The 26,089-nt window shown below is 40.4% G+C and overlaps 1 protein-coding gene across 1 annotated transcript in view; it reads left to right on the forward strand.

Annotated features, from left to right (window-relative positions):
• LMBRD1 (LMBR1 domain containing 1) overlaps positions 1-26,089 on the forward strand; it is a 340,404-nt gene that overhangs the window by 129,225 nt on the left and 185,090 nt on the right. The window contains exon 4 of the mRNA XM_077487418.1: positions 4,576-4,673. Coding sequence (XP_077343544.1) covers positions 4,576-4,673 — 98 coding nt within the window. The remainder of the gene's footprint in view (positions 1-4,575; positions 4,674-26,089) is intronic.

Below are 26,089 nucleotides of genomic sequence, written 5' to 3' on the forward strand. Positions count from 1 at the left end.
GAAAAATGTATTAATGAGCACAGAACAACATTCAAATGGCTAACACTGTTTTTTACATCTGCCTGAAGTTTGGATTAAATGACATTTCAGTAGCGCATTTTGCAGGAGAAAGTTTTAAGCTATATTTCTATAGTCTTCTCCTTCCTTGTAAAGTCTATTACCATCTATCTCTTTTTAAAGGGCGTAAGAGGCACTGGTGTGGGACGGATAGATGAGTAAAAGCAATAATGACCTGACATCGATACTGTTTTGACTTTCCAACTTTATCAAAAACAAAAAAAAAAAAACTTAAGTTGGAACTTTGTTTGAAGGTTTAAAGAGACACCGCCAGCTTGCCTATATAGGGCAAAATGACAGTTTCTCTATAAGGGGATCCCCTGTCCCCCCTACAGGGGCGGATCCAGAGCCTAGTCTCGGGAGGGGCGCTTGCAGAAAATATGTTTTTTTTTGGGGTAAATTTATCAGGGAAATGGCTAGTGTTAGCACTTCAATCATCACGACGCCATGGTTGTTATGGTGTCAGGATGATTGAAGCACATTACTATTATTACATTGTTATAAAAAATTAAATGGTTCAACTCACCATAATGCAGCATCAGTGGGAGCCCCGAGCGCGTCACCTGCCACACGTTGCAGATTGTCACTTGCCACGTCGCCTTTCACCAGATACAGATTGTCACTTACCACATCCCATGCCACATGTTGCAGATTGTCACTTGCCACTTCCCATGCCACACGTTGCAGATTGTCACTTGCCACGTCCCATGCCACACGATGCAGATTGTCACTTGCCACGTCACCTGTCACCAGATGCAGATTGTCACTTGCCCCGTCCCATGCCACACGTTGCATATTGCCATTTGCCACGTCCCATGCCACACGTTGCAGATTGTCACTTGCCACGTCACCTGTCACCAGATGCAGGTTGTCACTTGCCATGTCACACGATGCAGAGTGTCACTTGCCACGTCTCGTGCCACACGTTGCAGATTGTCACCTGTCACCAGATGCAGATTGTTACTTGTCACGTCCCATGCCGCACAATGCAGATTGCCACTTGCCATGTCCCATGCCACATGATGCAGAGATTGTCACTTGCCTGCCATAATTGTCTCTTGTTATAATTGCTATATAATTGTCCCAGGCAGCAGATTACCAGTAAAGCAGCAGAGAGATGAAGTAATCTCTCTGCTGCCGTGGCTGCCTGCACACTACACGGAACTTCAGCGATGCAGGACGGGCGCCGGGCAGTGAGAGATGATGTCATCTCTCTGCCCGCCCACCGGCTCCCTGATAGGCCAGCAGCCGCTCACACACTGACACTGAGCCGGGCCGTCCGCGGAGCCACCCGCTGTCTCTCCCCGACGGAGCCGCCCGTGCTCTCTGCCATGGAGCCGCCCGCCGGCTCTCTCACCCGCGGTGACACCTACCACTCCTATTCTCGGAGGGGGCAATTGACCCGTTGCCCCCCCCCTGGATCCGCCCCTGCCCCCCTATTTTTTCCCTTACTATTGATCATTCACCGCTCCTTTCTTCACAGCGGGCACCAAAATGAATGGTTTCAGCAATTCGAGGAGAGTTGACATCCCTGCCCTGGTCATATGTGAGTGTTTAGGCTTAGCGATTGGCTGCTAGACCCCTGTACTATCACAGGAGAAAAGGTCATCTACTCCTCCATTAGCACGTCTGCCTAGAAGCACCAGGGTCGTTGGTTTGAATCTCAACTGCATGGCTACCAGTCTGGAGTTTGCATGTTCTCACTGTGCTTGTGTGGGTTTCCTCCATCTACTCCAGTTTCTTCCCACATTCCAAAGACATGCTGGTAGGTTAATTGGCTCCTATCTAAATTGGCCCTAGTATGTGAAAATATGAGTCTTGGTGACCTTGGATTGTAAGCTCTTTGAGGGCAGGGGCTGATGTGAATGTACACTAAATACGTATAAAGTGCTGCGCAAATTGACAAAACTATATAAGTGCATGTAAGAAATAAATAAAATGAGGGTGATGGAGGTGTCACAATGAGTGGTGAGGGACTACAGTGGGTATATAAGGTCAGGGTTGGGCAGGGGCCTTTGCAGAGATACTGTTCTTGCCTGCCAATTTACCGGTAGTTCTGGGACTTTACAAACATTAGTAGAATAGCGGTCCGAAACTTTGTATGGCCTCAGGATGGTAAGCAGGAATCGGGTGTAGGATTGTAGTATTGCCAGTTTCGCTAGCCTTTATGCTTTAGTACAACATCCATTGTGAAGTGAAGTCATTACAGTTACGTGAACCAGTTAAAAATTAATTGTATAGATTAGGGGTTGACCCATTTTTCCATGCCCCAATGTAATGAAGATAAAGAGATGTGGACATGTCTGTAGTCCACATGAGTAGAATAGCCTAGGGTGACAAACCTGGCTCCTTTCATAGATACCATGGAGAAGTTTGATAGCCACCCAGGGGCAGAAAGTGCTATGTGCAGGGCTACCAGGTGAAAATAAAGCAAAAACAAATGCAGCTACCACACCAAGGACCAGTCAACTGTAATATATTCTAGTTTTTCGTTTTGGGTTTAGATGCACTTTAAAACTGCATATCATAATATATGCCTTTTAAATGTCTGCAGTTTAGTACTTGCCCATAGTTGGAATATGGAATCGCTGACTAGGACAATGTATTGTATTTGTGTTGCTGAAACAAGAAATTGGGAAATTAATTCTATTCACACTGTACATTTTTCTGTATGTACATTTTTATATGTTGCACCACTTTCATGGGGAAAAAAATTGTACAAAAAAAATCCCCAAAATGCTATTTGAACCCTGCAAGTGTAGCAGCTGATCAATAATGGAAAAAATCACTCCAATTCATATTCACTTTGCAAATGGACACATAATGGTCATAGCATTGATTCTAAAAGTTATGGTTTATCAATTTTGTAAATGGCTTATTTTGTTTTCATGAAATACGTGCAGACAGAATTGTCTAATCTAGTCTATGCGGTATAATACTGTATGACCCGCCCCTTAACAGATATGCTTGCAGATAGTCAGGAAAATAAAAATTTAGGGGATTGAACATTATCCTAATGCGCTCATCCATAGACAAAATGTGGTTGTAGAAGCTATGGCTTATTAAGCAAACAAGTGCTAGAAAATACATAAACTGCCATTGCTAAGTTTTTGCTTTGGAGAAATATTGGGTACCTGGCAATTGGGTTGATCCAAAGGTATTTCATCTTTGGTTGCTGACCTGAAATAAGTTGGTAGATATGGAGTTCTGACTTATTTAGCTTCATACAACTTCCTGGTCAGTGATTCGGAAAGAAACAAGACCAGAGATGGCTAGGAATGAGCAATTTTCACAATAAGGTCTCTGGTAGGGATGAGTCTGAAGTCCGAGTTGAACATTATGGGGCGTTCATGGGAAATTTGAGCACCAGCAGAACCCACCATAATAAACGGTGAGACGTTGACGGCTGCTGATTGGCCAAAGCATGCACCTGACCTGCATGCTTTGGCCAATCGGTGTGCTGTGATGTGGGAGCCATGCTTGGCCAAAGGCTGGGTGCTCTCTTGCCCCCCCTCCTGCGGCTTGCCAGGTTGTGTGTTCAGATAAGGGCCTGGTATGTATTTTGGGGGGACCCCACCCAATATTTTTTTTTGGGTGCGGGAGTTCCCCTTAATGTCCATACCAGACCCAAAGGGCCTGATAATGGACGTGGGGGGGGGGTTTAACAATGCCTTTTTTTTTTATTTATTTTTTTTATGTATATTGCCGGCATCCGGCAATACATTACAGCCACGAGCAGTCTTAAATGTATTTTTTTTCCTTTAGAAATATCATTTTACTGTGGTACTGTTCTAAACACTGGAAAATGTGCTACTTTTACAGGCATACTATAGACACCCCCCCAGGCATGAGATTTAAAGGCATATTTCATTTTTATTGTTTCACTTTAAGCATTATTAAAATCGCTGCTCCCGAAAAAAATTCAGTTTTTTGTAATGCTTTTTTTTGCATTGATACATGTCTCCTCGGGCAGGACCCAGGTCACCAAACACTTTTTATGGCAATAACTTGCATATAAGTCTTTAAAATTAGCACTTTTGATTTTTCATGTTCGTGTACCATAGACTTTACCGGAGTACACGTGTTTGCACACATTTTTTGACTGTTTTGCAAGTTCTGGTGCAAACCAAACCTGGGGGTGTTCGGCTCATCCCTAGTCTCAGGTTAGCATTGGCAGCCTCCCTATTCCTCTCATTAGTTTTCCTTTAATATAGTCGGTCTGCTGGCTTATTTCCTGAAAGAGGGACAGTCAAAAAGAAGACATTCCACAAGTCTGGAATACCCCCAGACAATGCTAAGTTGACAAAACAGCCAGTGGTTAAACCAGGAAAAAGTAACGATAATACTGGGGCTTCTGCGTAAACTCTGCTGTAAAATTTTAATTCACATTTAGCACATACTTGGTCATGATTTATGATTTTAAAACTGCATTTCAAAAATAGTATGAATATTTCAAATTCAGTATATGATTATGAATGGTATGAATTAACATTTTGTTTTTGTGTCCCCTTTTTTCAGCATTATATTCAATGATTCTGTTCTGTGTGTTTTTGTGGATCCCCTTTGTCTATTTTTACTATGAGGAAAAAGATGAAGATGACCGAAGTAACTGCTCAGTAAGTTATTTCTGTAATTGTAATATTCACCATTTTGACCAGTGTTGGGCCTCGTGTACACTGGTTGTTTTGCCATCTCTCCTAAATGCCTTTCCTCCTGGCACCAGTGTTTTGACCAAAAAAATGCTTGTAAACACATTAATGTAATTTGCCAGAATGATGATTTATTCTGGTAATTGGAATGAATTGGTGTTCAAGCGCTAAACGCGATTGGTGCTAATGCACATTTACACGCATTTACGGGTGTCAATCGTTCTTTCTGACAAAACTCTGCTGCTCCTGGATGTGATGGTAGTGTTTTTTTATTTATTTATTTATTTTTTTTTTTCTGCCTCTACACCCCATTTAAAAAAAAAAAAAATGGCAGACACACCGAGGAGCAGTATTAAAATGTCCAGTGTGAATAAGACCCTAAAAAGTAAATCCAGGCAAGGAAGGAAAAAAAAAACAATCTGCATGCTATCATTACATTCTAGCAGGCAAATTTATCTTCTGTGTATCCTAATTTGAGTGGTCCACTGAAGTCCCAGCACCCTCCCTCACATGCTCAAGCAGAGACCAGTAGGAGTATGATTTTGAAGCCTGCCCTACACTCTTTGCTTCTTACATCACCAATCACATTTAAACTTCCTAGGCAGGGCAGAAGCTGTTTGGTAGCTATGGGAAACATCTACTTTTTATACGTTTAGCTTTCTGTATGTCAGAGGCACCAAGGAGCATGTGTACAGCATGTATTCCCATATCACCAGTCTGCCGCAGTTGTTTTGCTGGCAAACTATAGCAGTACCTCAATTTAAAATCCGTGAAAAAGTAAGCTGTGCTACCTGTATTCGTCTAGAGACTTTTCAATTTTTGCAAAAGTTTACTATTAAAGTGGAACTTTACCCATAACAACTTGATAAAAAAGAATGTTCTTTAGTAAGGAACATACATTCCACAAAAATAATTATGCTTCCAAAATTAGTGTGTGCTGTAAATTGCCTACAGCATTGCTTTTGTTTCTTCTTACTGGAGGCTGCCATTTTGCTGAAGTCAGAGCCCCTGAGCAGTAGTAAATCTTTACGCTGTTGGCAGATTGGCCTGTAGTGGCCTTGATTTTCGGCACAATGTAAAAAATGGAGAGCATCTGAGCATGTGCAGAGCAGGGTGAGACAGCATATTACTGTTTTTTTAAACCGGACAGACACTTATTTTTAATGTTTTACATACCGTAGCTATTGCTGCAAAAGGGCTCAGCCCAAAGTGATCAGCAGGACTTCATTTTCTGACTAAAGTGCCACTTTACAATACAACAAAAAAATGCCTATATGACAATCAAGACAAGTACAAAATCCAATTATGTGATGCACAAGCCTCATAAAGTAAATAAAAACGTATTGCTACATCCCTTGAGTGGGCCAAATCCTCCATTATTTGTGCCTCACATGCTCCCCTACCCAGACACTGCAGCTCACTGTGGTAGGGTTTTGTCAGTGCTACTTATCCAGAAAGCAGTGGACAAGGACTAGGTGTGTGGCCAAGTGCTTATTGACCAGCTATAGGCATGTGAATCAGCAATGGCAATGCTGATAGCGACGCCCCCTACATCATCTTCTCATTCCATTATAGTGCAGGCAGTACTTTAAAGCAGCTGCAAAGGCATTTTTTTTGTTTAAAAAAAAAAAAAAGTTCTACTTACCTGCTCTGTGCAATTATATTGCGGGGAATGCATTAAGGTGAAAACATATTTTAACATTTAGAACCACTTTTAAATGAGGGGTTTTGAAGTAAAATTGAGGTCCAGTCAGTACATTTTTCTTCGAGCAGATCCTTCATATCACAGCCTCCCCCCCAACTCCTTTCTATCACAGTCCCCCATTTACATCAGTGTCCTCAGTCCCCCCACTTGTATCAACGTCCCCTGCCACCTCTTTACATTGATGTGAAAGGGGGGTACTGAGAACACTAGCCTCCCCTTTACATCTGTATCCTCGGTATCCCCTCTCCCACGTGTCCTCACTACGCCTTCATCACAGCCCACCAGTGCATCTGTGGCCTCAGTCCCATCTTTACATTGCAGCCTTCCCTTCATATCAGTGTTTACATCACTCCCACCCCCCTGTTCTGATCACTTCCCATGCATGGAAGGTATGGACAGAGGTTTGGAGCTGCACAATTGTTCTTGTCAACAAGTGGGTGATTAGTTGCTAGGACCTCCCCAGTGTCCTAGCAACCAGCCATTTGCTTCTTAACTTGAAAATTGGGTGGCTTCCATCTTCCATCCAACCCTGCTGTGCCTTCTCTCTGCCCTACCGTGAGGATGACAGTGGCAGCTGGGCAGGGGTGGAGAACTAGGAGATGTGTAAAGCCCCATATACACTATCAGATTTTCTGCTGATTTTTTTTCCTTCAGATTTACCAAAACCATATAATATGAGGTCAAACCTTAGTAGTTTCAATGTGTATGCAATCAGGCAGGCCCTTGCACTACATGGTTTTGGTAAATCCGAAGACAAAAATCAGCAGAAAAAAAGGATAGTGTGTATGGGGCTTTACCCAGGCTGCTAAGTGGGACCAATGTGGTGGTCTGGATAGGACGGTCAGTCTTTCCAGGTGTGGACCATGGTCCACCTATTTAGTGATGCCTGCTTTAAATGATTTCAGTAATATTTACTGTGAGGTTAAATTCCGATTTCTAAATTCCTTCCTCTGCCACTCAACGTAGCATCAAGATTAAACTTGCTTCTGACCACATCTAATAGGTGTGTCTAATATAACCTAAAAGAAAAGTATACTGATAAATAGGGATGAGCTCAGGCGTGTTCGCATAGGGCCTGCCAGGAAGTCGGTGCAGCGCTGCGCTAATAACAGGCAGCGAGACATTGCCCGATGTGCGGCTGCAGAGATCGGACAATGTCTCATTGCCTGTGATTAGCACAGCGCTTCACCAACTTCCTGGCAGGCTCTGCACGTGTTCTATGCGAACACGCCTGAGCTCATCCCTACTGATAAATGCGATGTGAATGTCTGTGTAACTAGAGCAGTTTGATGTCGGGATTATAAACTCCAAGGATGCTAGTGCAAACAAAACTATTTGTTTGAGAAATGATGCACCCACATTTATACTTGATAGGTGCCCGATTTCTGCAAGTGCCTTGCTTGCTTTGTCTCTTTGACACAAGGAAGTTGTTTGGTAAATATGCTGCTGGCATTTTGTAGTGTTCCTAGTTGTTTGGCAGTCAAAGGAAAGTCTTGTGGAGCATAGCAAGCTTACATGCTGAGTACATTTATGTTTGTGTCAATCATTTGTGTCAGCAGTGATGCCATAGACAGTGCATTACTTGAGCCACTCAACAGAATGCCATTATGGCATGCTGAGTCAGCATAATTCTGGCATAACGATCATAAGGGACGTTTGTGCTCGCTATGCTTTGATAAAAATTGTCAATTCTCTGTAGTTAACGCTTCAGCAATAATTTCTAAAATGTTAACTCATCATTGTGCAGCAGTTAAAAGAAAAATACGTAAATGTTCTATAGTTTGTTCTCTTAAGTCATTTTGTTTTCGAGAAAAATAAATGTATCCTTGTGAGATGGGTCATGGTAAATCTTTGCATATACTTGACTTGGGTGTTAAAGTGGAGAATTCTGAAAAAAAACCAAAAAAACCCTGCAATCTAAAGTCTTACTAAACCCACAAAAGTAAAATCAGTCTGCAGTAGAGCCTGCTTGTTGTTCTCACTGTGGAACCTAAGGGGTTAATCCTCTGCATTGTGTAAAAAAGCTGTTTGATCCTGTCTTCTCTGAGCCTTCCCTTCATCCACTGTCCCCAATCCATCTCCTGATGGTAAAGAGCCTTGGGGGCAAGCTGCACATGCTCCGTTTGGTGTGTATTGTTAGTTTTTTTTTTTTTCTTTTGGGAGAGTGCATGTGATCAACACAAGGCCAATCAGCACTGTCTAGGGTCAAGGGTCAGGGGTACTGCAGCCACATAGGACAGTCAGAGTAGAATGAAGTTTCCTCCTGCAAGCTTTAACCAGACACTGATAGAAGTTACAAGACTGCTATATACTACTGATGAGAAAAGGTATTTAGCATTTTATATTTATTATAATAATTACAATTCCATGTACTGTGGGCGACCAGGTATAATGAATGCAAGGTCCTGGGTTTAATAACACTTTAAGTCTTTTCTGCGTGACGTGTGGTGTACACTCCACTCTGCTCAAATGGAACCAGGGGCAACGTAGAACCTGGAATAAACAGTTGAGCAGATAGTGGTAGCGGGGGACGTAGCAACTACACTGAGACCAAACCTCCCAGTGCTAGAGGTAGGCATACTAGTGGACAACGGTCTGCAAGCATGCTCCAGGTACTGTTTTTTTTTTTACAGACCACAAGGCCTTCACTAATCTCTTGTTGCTTAGTTGGGTTGAAGGAGGTCCATCTAGTTCAGCGAGTCTTGTGCATTGACCCATTTAGCTTAGTATACCCTTTTAAGTCCCACTTTCTAAGTTCTACATCTAGAATTGCTTACTGACCCTTAATTATCTATTAACCTTTTCACATATGTCTTTGAACCAGCCTTCAGGGTAACTCAGAATTGGCCAAATTATTAGCTATTCACATTCACTACTGAAGGGTTGCCAGATGCTGCTGCAAAAAAAAGACCAACAATGTTTAACATTTAGCCACAAAGAGATAAGATCTCTTTTAAAACTAGTCCTTTTAAAATATACATAAAGTTCCAAATAAAGTCAGTTGTATGTGTTTTTTTTTTTTTTTTTTTTTAATGTGAAATGAAAAGAATTGATGGAAGCCAGCCAGTCTGGCAGCTCTGCTGTAAAGGATAGTTTATATAAGCCTTTCGCTTATATTTAGCTTCTCTAAATATGGGCATCTAAACATGAGCAATTGGGAACTAATTGGTTGAAAAAAAATAGTAAGTTATTTTCAGAAGTGATTGTTTTAGGGATTATAATAGAAAGCTTCAAACAAAGCAACTACATTTTAAGTCATGCCAGCGTAACACCAGAAATAAATGACTGGTTACTTGAAACATTGTTTCCCATGACAGGCTCTCTATCTCATTAACATTCAAGTGCATGCCAGCATCATTGCTCCCAAAATAGAACCGGTTTTGTTATTAGTGTGTTGACAAGCACTATTTGTTGTGTAGTAAACAAGGAGGGATTGTCTTTATGAATATTTTGTTCTATGACTAGGTTGTTACTATAGTAATTTATGGTTTGCTTTTTCTCCAGAACACTGTAGGTGTGTGTGTGTGTGTTTGTTTGTTTTTTTTGTTTTTTTATATCTCGATGCTCCTTAAGATGTTTATAATTTAAAATGCATGCATGAATCACAAAGAATCGGCTACCTTTTTAGAAATGCCTAAGTGACAGCACAATTAATTCATAGCTTTAGCCTATTAGAAGATGTATTTACACTTAAGGGGATTGGGGCGTCTAGCTTATAAAGTTCCATTTACCTCTGAGCTACAGATTCCTCTGCTAATTTTTCTAGTTACGTTGCTGTTTAACCATGTGGTCGCCATGTTTGTTTCTGCATTGCGTTTTCTGCCACAAGCTCAGCAGTTGGGAAGATTAGCTAGAGACGGCAATCATAGGAACTTGGGAGTTATTCATTACCGTTGGCACACAGATAATAAACTGTAGATAAATCTGAATATATATTAAGGGGTTATTCCTGCGCCTAATCAGGGAAGAGAACAAGGATCTAATTTTGTACTGCTGCATACACTGGAAGTGGGGTACTTGAACCCTTTTTACAGGAAAAATATATAAGAAGTAGTGTTGCGCAGTACTGGGTTGGGTGATATTATCCTGAGAGGTTAGTAAATTCTGTCCACATCACAATAATTAAAGTTAGATGTGTTATCGCCCAGACTAAAAGGGGATATATGGGCGGCTAAAATTGGCGAAATAATATGAAAAAAATGATGCTCAAGTGTGAACGAATATGAGTGGGTGACTTCTACGTCACAATGTGAATAGCAAAGTATATCCAATGGTAAGCAAAATAAATAGTGATTCTTAATGCGATTAACAAAATCGCATAGGAAGTGCCAGTGCTAGATAGTGAATAAATCTATAGAAATATCAACTACACCATAAATAAAAACCAATGTGCATAAAAAAGTCATTAAAAAACACAAGAATTATGTGAAACAGGTTTGCTAGTGGCTAGGAAATCGCATAAAGTGCCAGTGCCGAAAATTATTGTAAATAAATGCGTATAAATATCTTTATACCATGTGCTAAATTGTGTAAATACGGTGAACACGTAAAATCATGTGACATACACAAAATCGTGTCAAAGAAAACGACACATAAGAAAAGGATCTCTGTAAAAATATTCTCAGTAAGTGTGCACAGTGATTTAAAAAACTATATCAACCAATAGATAAAAAGATTGCACAATCACATATATCAGGTTTGTGTCCATTCAAGATGTGCGATAACTGGTGGCGATTATATTCAAAATCGCATGCAACAAAAAACGCATGAGGTGCTGGTATCAGATTTTTTTGTGCACTGTAAAGTAACGTTGCAAACAGTGATGGTATTAGTGATGGTGACTATATCCCGCGTGGTCCTGTGTACTCAGGGTATGGATGTCCCCTTACCTTACAGCTGTAAGGTAACAGCGTTTGACATGTATATCCTCAGGCTTCCTGGTGGTCTTTTATCCCTCGAGGTCCTATCCTTATGGCCCCGGAAACTGGCGTCTCCTGCCTATTACACCGTGTTGGTCTCCTTAAGTGGACGTTCAGCGGTACTCAGCATAGGGGGGGGGGGGGGTTGTTAGGTTGCCTCAGCGGTGGTTGTTATGTGAGGGTTAAACAGATAAAAAAAGGGGGAGCCCCATAGTGTAGTAATTTTGAACAAGATTTAAGTTTTATTTAAATATAGTGGATAAAATACTCACAAACATATAGAGATTTCTTTGCAATGTAAAAACGAGCCTCGAGCTCGATTACGTCACTTCCGGTAGCGTCCCGACGCGTGTTCGTCACGGTCACGTGACTTCATCAGGGGATGACTAGTGTTCAGGGAAGTGTCTTTAAATAGAGACAATGATTGCTAGTTCGGTGGCCATTTTGGGGAAGACCCGGAAGTGTCCCGGCGGCCATTTTGCGGTTCATATTGTCGCCGGAAGTATACCGACGGCCATCTTGTTGGTTTGTTACATCGTGTTTCTTATGTCGGCAGCCATTTCGCTGTTTATATTGTCGCCGGAAGTATATAGACGGCCATTTTTTTGGTTGTTATGCCTTGTTTACTATGTACTGTGTCCAAAAATAGATGCATGGCCATTTTTGGGAGGTATCCTCGGCGGAAAACACCAGCGGGGCGTCGCTGTATGGATGTCGCCGCCTCCCAAACAGACAGAGTGCCTAATAATGTTAAGAACCAGGAGAATGTATATAGAATGTGTAATATAGGCTATACATTAAACGGGCAATCACTAGTTAAAGAGTGATAACCTTTCTATATAATTGGCAAGTTTGGAGTAAAACAATTAATGCTGTTTATTAAAATACGTCTATTTTAATATATATCTATAAAAAAGTTAATGAGTATAAATACAGGAGAGAATGCATATGTCAAAATATGCATAAAAATAGGAAAATATTAATTTATTTGTTTACGCACCCTTGGAGCAAAGATGGGAAGACGACAGAACGGACAGGCATAGGCAATCCGACATGGAATACGAGAGGTCTTTTTTAGAGAGGAGCCGCGAGAACGACCCATCAAGGAGGAACGAAAACCTGAGAAACCAAAGAAGAACACCAGAAAGAGAGGATGCAGAGGGGGGAAGAGATCACAAAAGAAAAAGAGAGTGAAGGGCGAAGGTATTTTTAACCTTAGCGGACAACCCCTCTCTCATGAAGAAATAGGAGTTCTCGATAAAGGTCTAAAATATGCACCCACAAAAAACCTTGATAAATTTCAAACTTATATCGGAATCCAGAAATTTGTGAGGAAATTAAATATTAAAAAATACTTGATCAGCAATCCATGTAAACCGAAGACCATAAGACCTACTGATGAAATGACGCACAGCACTTTAAGAAATAAATCAATTTTTAACCCAGTAACTAAAGATAACAAATATATAGAAGTTTTTAAACGAATCGTTCTTGAGGAGGTGAAAGAATTGAAAATCAAGAAGCGTGACGAACCAAAACATATTAGAAGCGGCATCCGGAAACTAACAAAAAGGAAAGACCTGGTCATACGACCAGCGGATAAAGGTGGAGGCATCGTAATACTGTCTAAAGATCAATATAATATAAGTATGAATGCTCTACTTGAAGATAACGACACATACGATCGACTGTTGGGCAATCCAGTCTTTAAATGCAGGAAAGCACTCGAACAGGTGGTACATTTGGGCCTAAAGAAGGAGATACTCAATAAGAAAGAAGCCAAATATCTAATACCCGAGGCATGTAGAACACCAATTATTTATTTTCTGCCAAAAATCCATAAAGACAAAGAAAATCCACCCTCCAGACCAATAGTGAATGGTATTGACTCTTTAACAGCGAGAATGGGGCAATATATTGATTATTATCTGCAGCCGGCCGTACAGAAGACACGGGCGTATCTGAGAGATACCAAGCACATATTGCAAATCATAGATGACATACCAAAAGACGAGGGACCGTGGTGGTTGGCTACAGCGGATGTAGCCTCACTCTACACAATAATCTTGCACTACCAAGCCTGTGAGGCAACTAAATGGGGATTACGGAAATATACAGACCTACTGTGCCCCCAGAGAAAATTCCTTATAAAATGTCTCGATTTCTGCTTGAAAAACAGCTACTTCTGGTATAATAAAAATTATTATCACCAAAAAACGGGCGTAGCCATGGGGGCAAAATTTGCCCCGAGCGTCGCAGGCCTTTTTATGGCACAATGGGAGGAAGAGGAAATATTTAACAACCCCCCAAATGAATTATATATATACCGAAGATACATCGATGATGTCATTATATTGTGGAAGGGTGAACGACCAAGACTGATCACCTTTTTGGAGAAACTAAACACGAACAAGAGGAACATAAAACTATCGTGGGAGATAAGCAATGAATCCATCAATTTTCTGGATTTGAAAATAATACAAGATAACGAAAAACTTATCACAAAAACACACTTTAAGAGTGTAGACCGCAATAGTTACCTACCATTAGAAAGCTGCCACCATAAGGATTGGCTATATAACATACCAAAAGGCCAACTTATGCGCCTGAGACGCAATTGTACACAAGAAGAACACTTTCAGGAACAAGCTAAAAACATGAAACAAAAATTCATTGAGAAAGGCTATGAGGAAGAATTTATAAACGAGAAAATATCAGAAGTAACAAGCTTAAATCGTAAAGATCTCATAAAAAACAAACCCCATAACGAGACAGCACAAGATAACGTTCCGATTATCTTAGACTTCAATGTACAGTTTAAACAGGTGGAAAAAATCATCAAACGTAATTGGGAAATATTACGCTCAGATACATGTCTAAAAGACATTCTGCCCACTCGTCCGAAATTTGTATATAGGCGAGCCCCTACGATTAGGGACAAAATAGTGAAGAATATCCCCGATCCACCAAGTAGGGGATTCACCTTCTTTACGGGAAAAGGATTTTTTCCCTGTAAGCGATGCTATGCATGCATTAAAACAAAACGCCCCAACGAGAAGAGAAAAGAGTTCACCTCCACTAGCACAGGCAACAGTCATGATATTAAAGAGTTCATCTGTTGCAATACCATCGGGGTGGTATACGCATTGGAGTGCAGTTGTGGACTCCAGTATGTGGGCCGCACAAAGAGACCACTAAAAGTACGTGTCAAAGAACACATAAAGAACATAATAAAGGGATTTGATAAACATAGTGTATCGAGGCACTTTGCGTTACACCACAATAAAGATCCCTCCCAACTTAAATTCTGGGGCATCGAACCATACGTCAAACACTGGAGAGGAGGGCACAAAGTAAGGACCCTTAGCCAAATCGAGTCCAAATGGATATTTACACTAGACACATTCACGCCAAAGGGACTCAATGTGGAATTTGACCTAAACTGCTTCATTAGCGACTTTTAACCACCCCTCAATTTTGAACGATCTTTTACCTTCTATTTAACTCCTTTTAAATTTTGTAAACTCTTTTATAACGTTCCATACATTATTCATATATATTCTATTCATTTTACAACTCACTACTGTCTCTTACATATCTACAATCTTAATTACCCCTACTCTTCCCTCCTCTTTCAAACGACCCTGAACCTAGATTTTGATTATTTGCATGTTATATAATCACTGAGATATATTTAAGCACGATTATTAACATGCATAGACACATACACATGTACATATGTACGAGCACCGTGGTTGATGTACACGTATATAGGTATTTTATTGATATATTTTAACTCTTGTGGCCCTCGCCCTCTATTTACTTATCTAAAACTTTGTTTACTGTGAACGTCATTTCCGGCAGCAATGGGAATCACTTCCCTCGTCTTCTATTTTATTTAAATATTTTTTTCTCTTTTTTATATATATTTTTTCTCCATTTTAATTCCTACTTTTTAAATTTATTATCTGGTTTCAACTACTATTACCTTACGCTTACAAATAGTAAGGCCTGTAAATTATTTTAGTTTAAATATATCCGTCATTTTAAACATATACGTTTTTATAGATAAACAAATAAATTAATATTTTCCTATTTTTATGCATATTTTGACATATGCATTCTCTCCTGTATTTATACTCATTAACTTTTTTATAGATATATATTAAAATAGACGTATTTTAATAAACAGCATTAATTGTTTTACTCCAAACTTGCCAATTATATAGAAAGGTTATCACTCTTTAACTAGTGATTGCCCGTTTAATGTATAGCCTATATTACACATTCTATATACATTCTCCTGGTTCTTAACATTATTAGGCACTCTGTCTGTTTGGGAGGCGGCGACATCCATACAGCGACGCCCCGCTGGTGTTTTCCGCCGAGGATACCTCCCAAAAATGGCCATGCATCTATTTTTGGACACAGTACATAGTAAACAAGGCATAACAACCAAAAAAATGGCCGTCTATATACTTCCGGCGACAATATAAACAGCGAAATGGCTGCCGACATAAGAAACACGATGTAACAAACCAACAAGATGGCCGTCGGTATACTTCCGGCGACAATATGAACCGCAAAATGGCCGCCGGGACACTTCCGGGTCTTCCCCAAAATGGCCACCGAACTAGCAATCATTGTCTCTATTTAAAGACACTTCCCTGAACACTAGTCATCCCCTGATGAAGTCACGTGACCGTGACGAACACGCGTCGGGACGCTACCGGAAGTGACGTAATCGAGCTCGAGGCTCGTTTTTACATTGCAAAGAAATCTCTATATGTTTGTGAGTATTTTATCCACTATATTTAAATAAAACTTAAATCTTGTTCAAAATTACTACACTATGGGGCTCCCCCTTTTTTTATCTGTTTAACCCTCACATAACAACCACCGCTGAGGCAACCTAACAACCCCCCCCCCCCCCTATGCTGAGTACCGCTGAACGTCCACTTAAGGAGACCAACACGGTGTAATAGGCAGGAGACGCCAGTTTCCGGGGCCATAAGGATAGGACCTCGAGGGATAAAAGACCACCAGGAAGCCTGAGGATATACATGTCAAACGCTGTTACCTTACAGCTGTAAGGTAAGGGGACATCCATACCCTGAGTACACAGGACCACGCGGGATATAGTCACCATCACTAATACCATCACTGTTTGCAACGTTACTTTACAGTGCACAAAAAAATCTGATACCAGCACCTCATGCGTTTTTTGTTGCATGCGATTTTGAATATAATCGCCACCAGTTATCGCACATCTTGAATGGACACAAACCTGATATATGTGATTGTGCAATCTTTTTATCTATTGGTTGATATAGTTTTTTAAATCACTGTGCACACTTACTGAGAATATTTTTACAGAGATCCTTTTCTTATGTGTCGTTTTCTTTGACACGATTTTGTGTATGTCACATGATTTTACGTGTTCACCGTATTTACACAATTTAGCACATGGTATAAAGATATTTATACGCATTTATTTACAATAATTTTCGGCACTGGCACTTTATGCGATTTCCTAGCCACTAGCAAACCTGTTTCACATAATTCTTGTGTTTTTTAATGACTTTTTTATGCACATTGGTTTTTATTTATGGTGTAGTTGATATTTCTATAGATTTATTCACTATCTAGCACTGGCACTTCCTATGCGATTTTGTTAATCGCATTAAGAATCACTATTTATTTTGCTTACCATTGGATATACTTTGCTATTCACATTGTGACGTAGAAGTCACCCACTCATATTCGTTCACACTTGAGCATCATTTTTTTCATATTATTTCGCCAATTTTAGCCGCCCATATATCCCCTTTTAGTCTGGGCGATAACACATCTAACTTTAATTATTGTGATGTGGACAGAATTTACTAACCTCTCAGGATAATATCACCCAACCCAGTACTGCGCAACACTACTTCTTATATATTTTTCCTGTAAAAAGGGTTCAAGTACCCCACTTCCAGTGTATGCAGCAGTACAAAATTAGATCCTTGTTCTCTTCCCTGATTAGGCGCAGGAATAACCCCTTAATACTTATTCTGACACCCACCTTGATCCATTCTTGCAGCCATCATGGATGTTTTTTCATTTTTAGATAAAAGACAGGTTAACCTGGGAGAGGTTTTTAATGTAACTACACCTACCAATAAAAACAGTGACCTTGAAAGCCTAATGAGGAAATTAGGACACAACATGGAGAAGAAGGTTAGTCTATGGTGGGACATTACCACCTTTGAACAATATCTCAGAGATGGGATTGTCCCCAGACGCCTGAGATGGGATGTCACACCAAATGACGGACTGACAGATCAAGAATCAATCGATGATTGGTTCAAATTTTTTAATGGGAAAGGTTTAGAACTTTTAATGTTCCTACTCGATAGAAAGAAGAAAAAACTAAAAATAGTAGATGAGATCATTCTGGGAGTAAAAGAAGAATTAGAAGCACATAAGGATACTGCGGAATTTTTAGCCCTAACAACACAATTGAACAAAGACCTCACAAAAAAAGATAGAGAAGTTCAACAAAGAAAAAGCAAAAAATACAATAGAGACATGAACGATTTTAAAACTGATCGAGCCTTTAAATGGCAAAGCCAAATGGGACATCTAGACCCAGTTTCAACCTACTCCACTCCCGAAAAATCAGTAAGAGTGCAGTCGGAACATACCAATATACGAGGAAACCAAGAGAATCAAAACCAAACCAGGTCTTATGACACATACGAACAAACCAGACCTGACATGATGAGAAATGATGATAGACAAGGCAACCAGTATCAACAAACCCCCCGAAAAAACGATAGAGGATATATACCTTATAAAAACGAGAGGAGACCCTATTACCAAGATAGGACACCCCGAAATGGTTGGAAGAAACCCTTTTGGAAGAATAATAGGAGGAACAACGGACCAAGGCCTTACTATGACAATAGAAATCATCAACAACAAAGAGATAACAGAGGTCCATATAATGATAACAGAGGGCGTCCCTATGACACACAAGCATCAAGGGGAAGAAGCCCCTACAGACAACACGAAAGACGAGAAGGAGAATACCAGAACCCTCCCCCTCAAACACCATATCGTACATACGAAAGAAGCCCGATTCCAACATACAACTATTACGCACCCTTGGAGCAAAGATGGGAAGACGACAGAACGGACAGGCATAGGCAATCCGACATGGAATACGAGAGGTCTTTTTTAGAGAGGAGCCGCGAGAACGACCCATCAAGGAGGAACGAAAACCTGAGAAACCAAAGAAGAACACCAGAAAGAGAGGATGCAGAGGGGGGAAGAGATCACAAAAGAAAAAGAGAGTGAAGGGCGAAGGTATTTTTAACCTTAGCGGACAACCCCTCTCTCATGAAGAAATAGGAGTTCTCGATAAAGGTCTAAAATATGCACCCACAAAAAACCTTGATAAATTTCAAACTTATATCGGAATCCAGAAATTTGTGAGGAAATTAAATATTAAAAAATACTTGATCAGCAATCCATGTAAACCGAAGACCATAAGACCTACTGATGAAATGACGCACAGCACTTTAAGAAATAAATCAATTTTTAACCCAGTAACTAAAGATAACAAATATATAGAAGTTTTTAAACGAATCGTTCTTGAGGAGGTGAAAGAATTGAAAATCAAGAAGCGTGACGAACCAAAACATATTAGAAGCGGCATCCGGAAACTAACAAAAAGGAAAGACCTGGTCATACGACCAGCGGATAAAGGTGGAGGCATCGTAATACTGTCTAAAGATCAATATAATATAAGTATGAATGCTCTACTTGAAGATAACGACACATACGATCGACTGTTGGGCAATCCAGTCTTTAAATGCAGGAAAGCACTCGAACAGGTGGTACATTTGGGCCTAAAGAAGGAGATACTCAATAAGAAAGAAGCCAAATATCTAATACCCGAGGCATGTAGAACACCAATTATTTATTTTCTGCCAAAAATCCATAAAGACAAAGAAAATCCACCCTCCAGACCAATAGTGAATGGTATTGACTCTTTAACAGCGAGAATGGGGCAATATATTGATTATTATCTGCAGCCGGCCGTACAGAAGACACGGGCGTATCTGAGAGATACCAAGCACATATTGCAAATCATAGATGACATACCAAAAGACGAGGGACCGTGGTGGTTGGCTACAGCGGATGTAGCCTCACTCTACACAATAATCTTGCACTACCAAGCCTGTGAGGCAACTAAATGGGGATTACGGAAATATACAGACCTACTGTGCCCCCAGAGAAAATTCCTTATAAAATGTCTCGATTTCTGCTTGAAAAACAGCTACTTCTGGTATAATAAAAATTATTATCACCAAAAAACGGGCGTAGCCATGGGGGCAAAATTTGCCCCGAGCGTCGCAGGCCTTTTTATGGCACAATGGGAGGAAGAGGAAATATTTAACAACCCCCCAAATGAATTATATATATACCGAAGATACATCGATGATGTCATTATATTGTGGAAGGGTGAACGACCAAGACTGATCACCTTTTTGGAGAAACTAAACACGAACAAGAGGAACATAAAACTATCGTGGGAGATAAGCAATGAATCCATCAATTTTCTGGATTTGAAAATAATACAAGATAACGAAAAACTTATCACAAAAACACACTTTAAGAGTGTAGACCGCAATAGTTACCTACCATTAGAAAGCTGCCACCATAAGGATTGGCTATATAACATACCAAAAGGCCAACTTATGCGCCTGAGACGCAATTGTACACAAGAAGAACACTTTCAGGAACAAGCTAAAAACATGAAACAAAAATTCATTGAGAAAGGCTATGAGGAAGAATTTATAAACGAGAAAATATCAGAAGTAACAAGCTTAAATCGTAAAGATCTCATAAAAAACAAACCCCATAACGAGACAGCACAAGATAACGTTCCGATTATCTTAGACTTCAATGTACAGTTTAAACAGGTGGAAAAAATCATCAAACGTAATTGGGAAATATTACGCTCAGATACATGTCTAAAAGACATTCTGCCCACTCGTCCGAAATTTGTATATAGGCGAGCCCCTACGATTAGGGACAAAATAGTGAAGAATATCCCCGATCCACCAAGTAGGGGATTCACCTTCTTTACGGGAAAAGGATTTTTTCCCTGTAAGCGATGCTATGCATGCATTAAAACAAAACGCCCCAACGAGAAGAGAAAAGAGTTCACCTCCACTAGCACAGGCAACAGTCATGATATTAAAGAGTTCATCTGTTGCAATACCATCGGGGTGGTATACGCATTGGAGTGCAGTTGTGGACTCCAGTATGTGGGCCGCACAAAGAGACCACTAAAAGTACGTGTCAAAGAACACATAAAGAACATAATAAAGGGATTTGATAAACATAGTGTATCGAGGCACTTTGCGTTACACCACAATAAAGATCCCTCCCAACTTAAATTCTGGGGCATCGAACCATACGTCAAACACTGGAGAGGAGGGCACAAAGTAAGGACCCTTAGCCAAATCGAGTCCAAATGGATATTTACACTAGACACATTCACGCCAAAGGGACTCAATGTGGAATTTGACCTAAACTGCTTCATTAGCGACTTTTAACCACCCCTCAATTTTGAACGATCTTTTACCTTCTATTTAACTCCTTTTAAATTTTGTAAACTCTTTTATAACGTTCCATACATTATTCATATATATTCTATTCATTTTACAACTCACTACTGTCTCTTACATATCTACAATCTTAATTACCCCTACTCTTCCCTCCTCTTTCAAACGACCCTGAACCTAGATTTTGATTATTTGCATGTTATATAATCACTGAGATATATTTAAGCACGATTATTAACATGCATAGACACATACACATGTACATATGTACGAGCACCGTGGTTGATGTACACGTATATAGGTATTTTATTGATATATTTTAACTCTTGTGGCCCTCGCCCTCTATTTACTTATCTAAAACTTTGTTTACTGTGAACGTCATTTCCGGCAGCAATGGGAATCACTTCCCTCGTCTTCTATTTTATTTAAATATTTTTTTCTCTTTTTTATATATATTTTTTCTCCATTTTAATTCCTACTTTTTAAATTTATTATCTGGTTTCAACTACTATTACCTTACGCTTACAAATAGTAAGGCCTGTAAATTATTTTAGTTTAAATATATCCGTCATTTTAAACATATACGTTTTTATAGATAAACAAATAAATTAATATTTTCCTATTTTTATGCATATTTTGACATATGCATTCTCTCCTGTATTTATACTCATTAACTTTTTTATAGATATATATTAAAATAGACGTATTTTAATAAACAGCATTAATTGTTTTACTCCAAACTTGCCAATTATATAGAAAGGTTATCACTCTTTAACTAGTGATTGCCCGTTTAATGTATAGCCTATATTACACATTCTATATACATTCTCCTGGTTCTTAACATTATTAGGCACTCTGTCTGTTTGGGAGGCGGCGACATCCATACAGCGACGCCCCGCTGGTGTTTTCCGCCGAGGATACCTCCCAAAAATGGCCATGCATCTATTTTTGGACACAGTACATAGTAAACAAGGCATAACAACCAAAAAAATGGCCGTCTATATACTTCCGGCGACAATATAAACAGCGAAATGGCTGCCGACATAAGAAACACGATGTAACAAACCAACAAGATGGCCGTCGGTATACTTCCGGCGACAATATGAACCGCAAAATGGCCGCCGGGACACTTCCGGGTCTTCCCCAAAATGGCCACCGAACTAGCAATCATTGTCTCTATTTAAAGACACTTCCCTGAACACTAGTCATCCCCTGATGAAGTCACGTGACCGTGACGAACACGCGTCGGGACGCTACCGGAAGTGACGTAATCGAGCTCGAGGCTCGTTTTTACATTGCAAAGAAATCTCTATATGTTTGTGAGTATTTTATCCACTATATTTAAATAAAACTTAAATCTTGTTCAAAATTACTACACTATGGGGCTCCCCCTTTTTTTTTATCTGTTTAACCCTCACATAACAACCACCGCTGAGGCAACCTAACAACCCCCCCCCCCCCCTATGCTGAGTACCGCTGAACGTCCACTTAAGGAGACCAACACGGTGTAATAGGCAGGAGACGCCAGTTTCCGGGGCCATAAGGATAGGACCTCGAGGGATAAAAGACCACCAGGAAGCCTGAGGATATACATGTCAAACGCTGTTACCTTACAGCTGTAAGGTAAGGGGACATCCATACCCTGAGTACACAGGACCACGCGGGATATAGTCACCATCACTAATACCATCACTGTTTGCAACGTTACTTTACAGTGCACAAAAAAATCTGATACCAGCACCTCATGCGTTTTTTGTTGCATGCGATTTTGAATATAATCGCCACCAGTTATCGCACATCTTGAATGGACACAAACCTGATATATGTGATTGTGCAATCTTTTTATCTATTGGTTGATATAGTTTTTTAAATCACTGTGCACACTTACTGAGAATATTTTTACAGAGATCCTTTTCTTATGTGTCGTTTTCTTTGACACGATTTTGTGTATGTCACATGATTTTACGTGTTCACCGTATTTACACAATTTAGCACATGGTATAAAGATATTTATACGCATTTATTTACAATAATTTTCGGCACTGGCACTTTATGCGATTTCCTAGCCACTAGCAAACCTGTTTCACATAATTCTTGTGTTTTTTAATGACTTTTTTATGCACATTGGTTTTTATTTATGGTGTAGTTGATATTTCTATAGATTTATTCACTATCTAGCACTGGCACTTCCTATGCGATTTTGTTAATCGCATTAAGAATCACTATTTATTTTGCTTACCATTGGATATACTTTGCTATTCACATTGTGACGTAGAAGTCACCCACTCATATTCGTTCACACTTGAGCATCATTTTTTTCATATTATTTCGCCAATTTTAGCCGCCCATATATCCCCTTTTAGTCTGGGCGATAACACATCTAACTTTAATTATTGTGATGTGGACAGAATTTACTAACCTCTCAGGATAATATCACCCAACCCAGTACTGCGCAACACTACTTCTTATATATTAAATCTGAATATACATTCATGTGAAAAAAGTAAATACGCCCCATGCAAATATTTTAACAGATAAATATTAGATCTTCATTGAAATGGTGCCTACAGATAAAGGTGATGTACTGGAACAAGACACGTAAAATTAACAAGGCATATTAATTGGCTTCATCTAATATAACAAAAATGCAGTTTTGTCAAAAGTGAGCACAACCAGATCTCACACCCACCCACACTTCAAATCCATACAAATGTGAATCAGGGGTTCCAGATTAGGTGCCAGTTATAAGAACCTTCTTCGAGAATGTGCCTCATTCCTGAAGAACCCCATACCCGCCATGAAGCATGGTGGTGGAAATAATATTGTTTGGAATTACTTTGCTTCAGGGCCTTGGTAAATTGTAACCATCAAAACAACTATTTATTATTCATCATATCAAAGTTGATGGGAATATGAGGACATCTTTCGGAAGGTTGAAGTTCAACTGAAAATTGACCTATTATTATTATTATTATTATTATTATTATTATTATTATTATTATTATTCTGCGTGATATCCAAGACTTGGTAATTATCTTTGGCCACACTTTCTTGTGTATTAACATCAGGGCTTTATGTTTAGAGATTTGATATAACTTGTCCTTAAAGGGGTTGTTAAGGTTTGGTTTTTTTTTTTTGTTTTTTTTTAATGACAAACTTGCCTTCTCTGTGCAAGGGTTTTGCACAGAGTGGCCTCGATCCTGCTCTTCTGGGGTCCCCCAGCAGCTCTCCTGGCTCCTCACTGCATCGTGTGCCCCCTCGGAGACCCGCATTCCAAGGGGACAACGTTCGGGCGTGCCCCTGAGTCCTTTGACACAGAAAGCAGGACCCGGCAACGCCCCCAGCTCTCCTGTCACTAGATTTGATAGTAGCAGGAGCTAATGGTTGCTGCTGCTATCCATCTATCCAATAAGTACCCATAACAGTGGCTGGAGCTGCTATGCTCCTTCTCATTACTAGAAAGATTGGGTTCAGGAACGTAAAAGGGGGGGGGGGGGGCTCTGGGGTGGAAGTTTTTTCTTTATCGTACATCACGGGACACAGAGCGCTATTCATGACTATCTGGGTTATACGCTACCTTTAGGTGATTGGACACTGGCAACCAGTAGCAAGAAGGTTCCTCCCATATAACCCCTCCCATACAGGAAGTACATCTGTTTTTTCACCAGTGTCTTGAAGATGATGGCCATGGCTGTTAAAGCTCTTCAAATTCTTCAATGATGTCCCAGTGAGGACATTATAATCAGATCCATTCAGGTGGCACAAGAAAGCTAAAGTGGATGGTACCCGTGTTTCGGTTCAAGAATGTGGTTTTGCTTGTAACATGTTCTATATGGCGCTGGACCCTTGTTTAGTGGTACTCTGGTCAGACACTTGCCCAAGGATGCTTTACAGGTCCAAGGGTGTGGACCCCAAGAATTGGGGGACCCGGTCCTTGAAGGTCCACAGAGGCACTACCCACCGTGATGGGGGAAGATTGGGCCTATTTTTACAGGCCCTGCAGAGTGGAGTGGTGAGTACTCCCTCTGGGATTGCTATTGCTGTGTGGCCTCTGTCCTAATGATAGGGCATTACAGACTGTCCATTACATTACATTACAAACGGCCCACTAGAAAATATCCGATCAGACGTTGTTAGTCGACTCTCCGAGCGCCACTTTCCGGATAAAATTCCCCCCACACCAGCAGGCAAAAGACGCCAAAAAAGATGTAAGGTGTGTACCAAAGCAGGAGTCAGAAAAGACACATCTTATTATTGTGCACAATGTCCTTCCCAACCAGGCCTCTGTATAGGCGACTGTTTTCGGCGTTACCATACTTCAATAAATTTTTAGTAAAGTATGGTAAACATAATCCTCAGTTCCTGCCTTCATACACCTTCACACCCCTTATGCCACTGCCTGCTCTGTAACGGACCCTGGCTTGTTATTTGACCACTCTTATGCCTGCCGATTCTGTACATACCGCTGCCTGATCTGGAACTGACCCTGGACTGTTATTCGACCACGCTTCTGCCTAACGATTCTGTACATACCTCTGCCTCATCTGGAACTGACCCTGGACTGTTATTCGACCATGCTTCTGTCTAACGATTCTGTATATATCTCTGCCTGATCTGGAACTGACCTTGGACTGTTTGACCACGATATTTGCCTGCCTCTTGGACTGATCTTGTATTCTGCAACTGGACTAGTGGGATTCAACACGGGGTCTCACATATGTGAGGGGCTCCAGTATAGTTTTTCTGGAAGAAGAAAACAATTTTCTTTGTTTTCTTATTCCTAGATTAGGGTCTGGAGACTCGGAGGCTTCAAAGAGATTTGGGAGGGAGAAGCCTCTACCCCTATCCCCATTCTGTCCTGAACGAGGCTCTACTTTTGTCTGCTGCCTGTAGGACTTACTGCCATCATGCCGCACTGACCACACCACAAGGACCTGCCTACTACCAGGACCAATATTTTTGGCACTGCTGACATCTCTGCACTAACCCTGGACTGTAATATTGACAGTATCCCTGCCTGCTGCCTGAAAAACTGTGTTCGCTGTTGCTGACCAAGTCCCTGCCTGCTGCCTGGACCAGTGATATCCTCCTGTGGACAACTGCGCTTCTAAAACCACAGGTAATCTTTTCTTTACC

This window comes from Lithobates pipiens, unplaced genomic scaffold (assembly GCF_037356315.1).
Source record: "Lithobates pipiens isolate NorthernLeopardFrog02 unplaced genomic scaffold, aLitPip1_a1.2 Scaffold_18, whole genome shotgun sequence".
Classification (NCBI taxonomy): domain Eukaryota; kingdom Metazoa; phylum Chordata; class Amphibia; order Anura; family Ranidae; genus Lithobates; species Lithobates pipiens.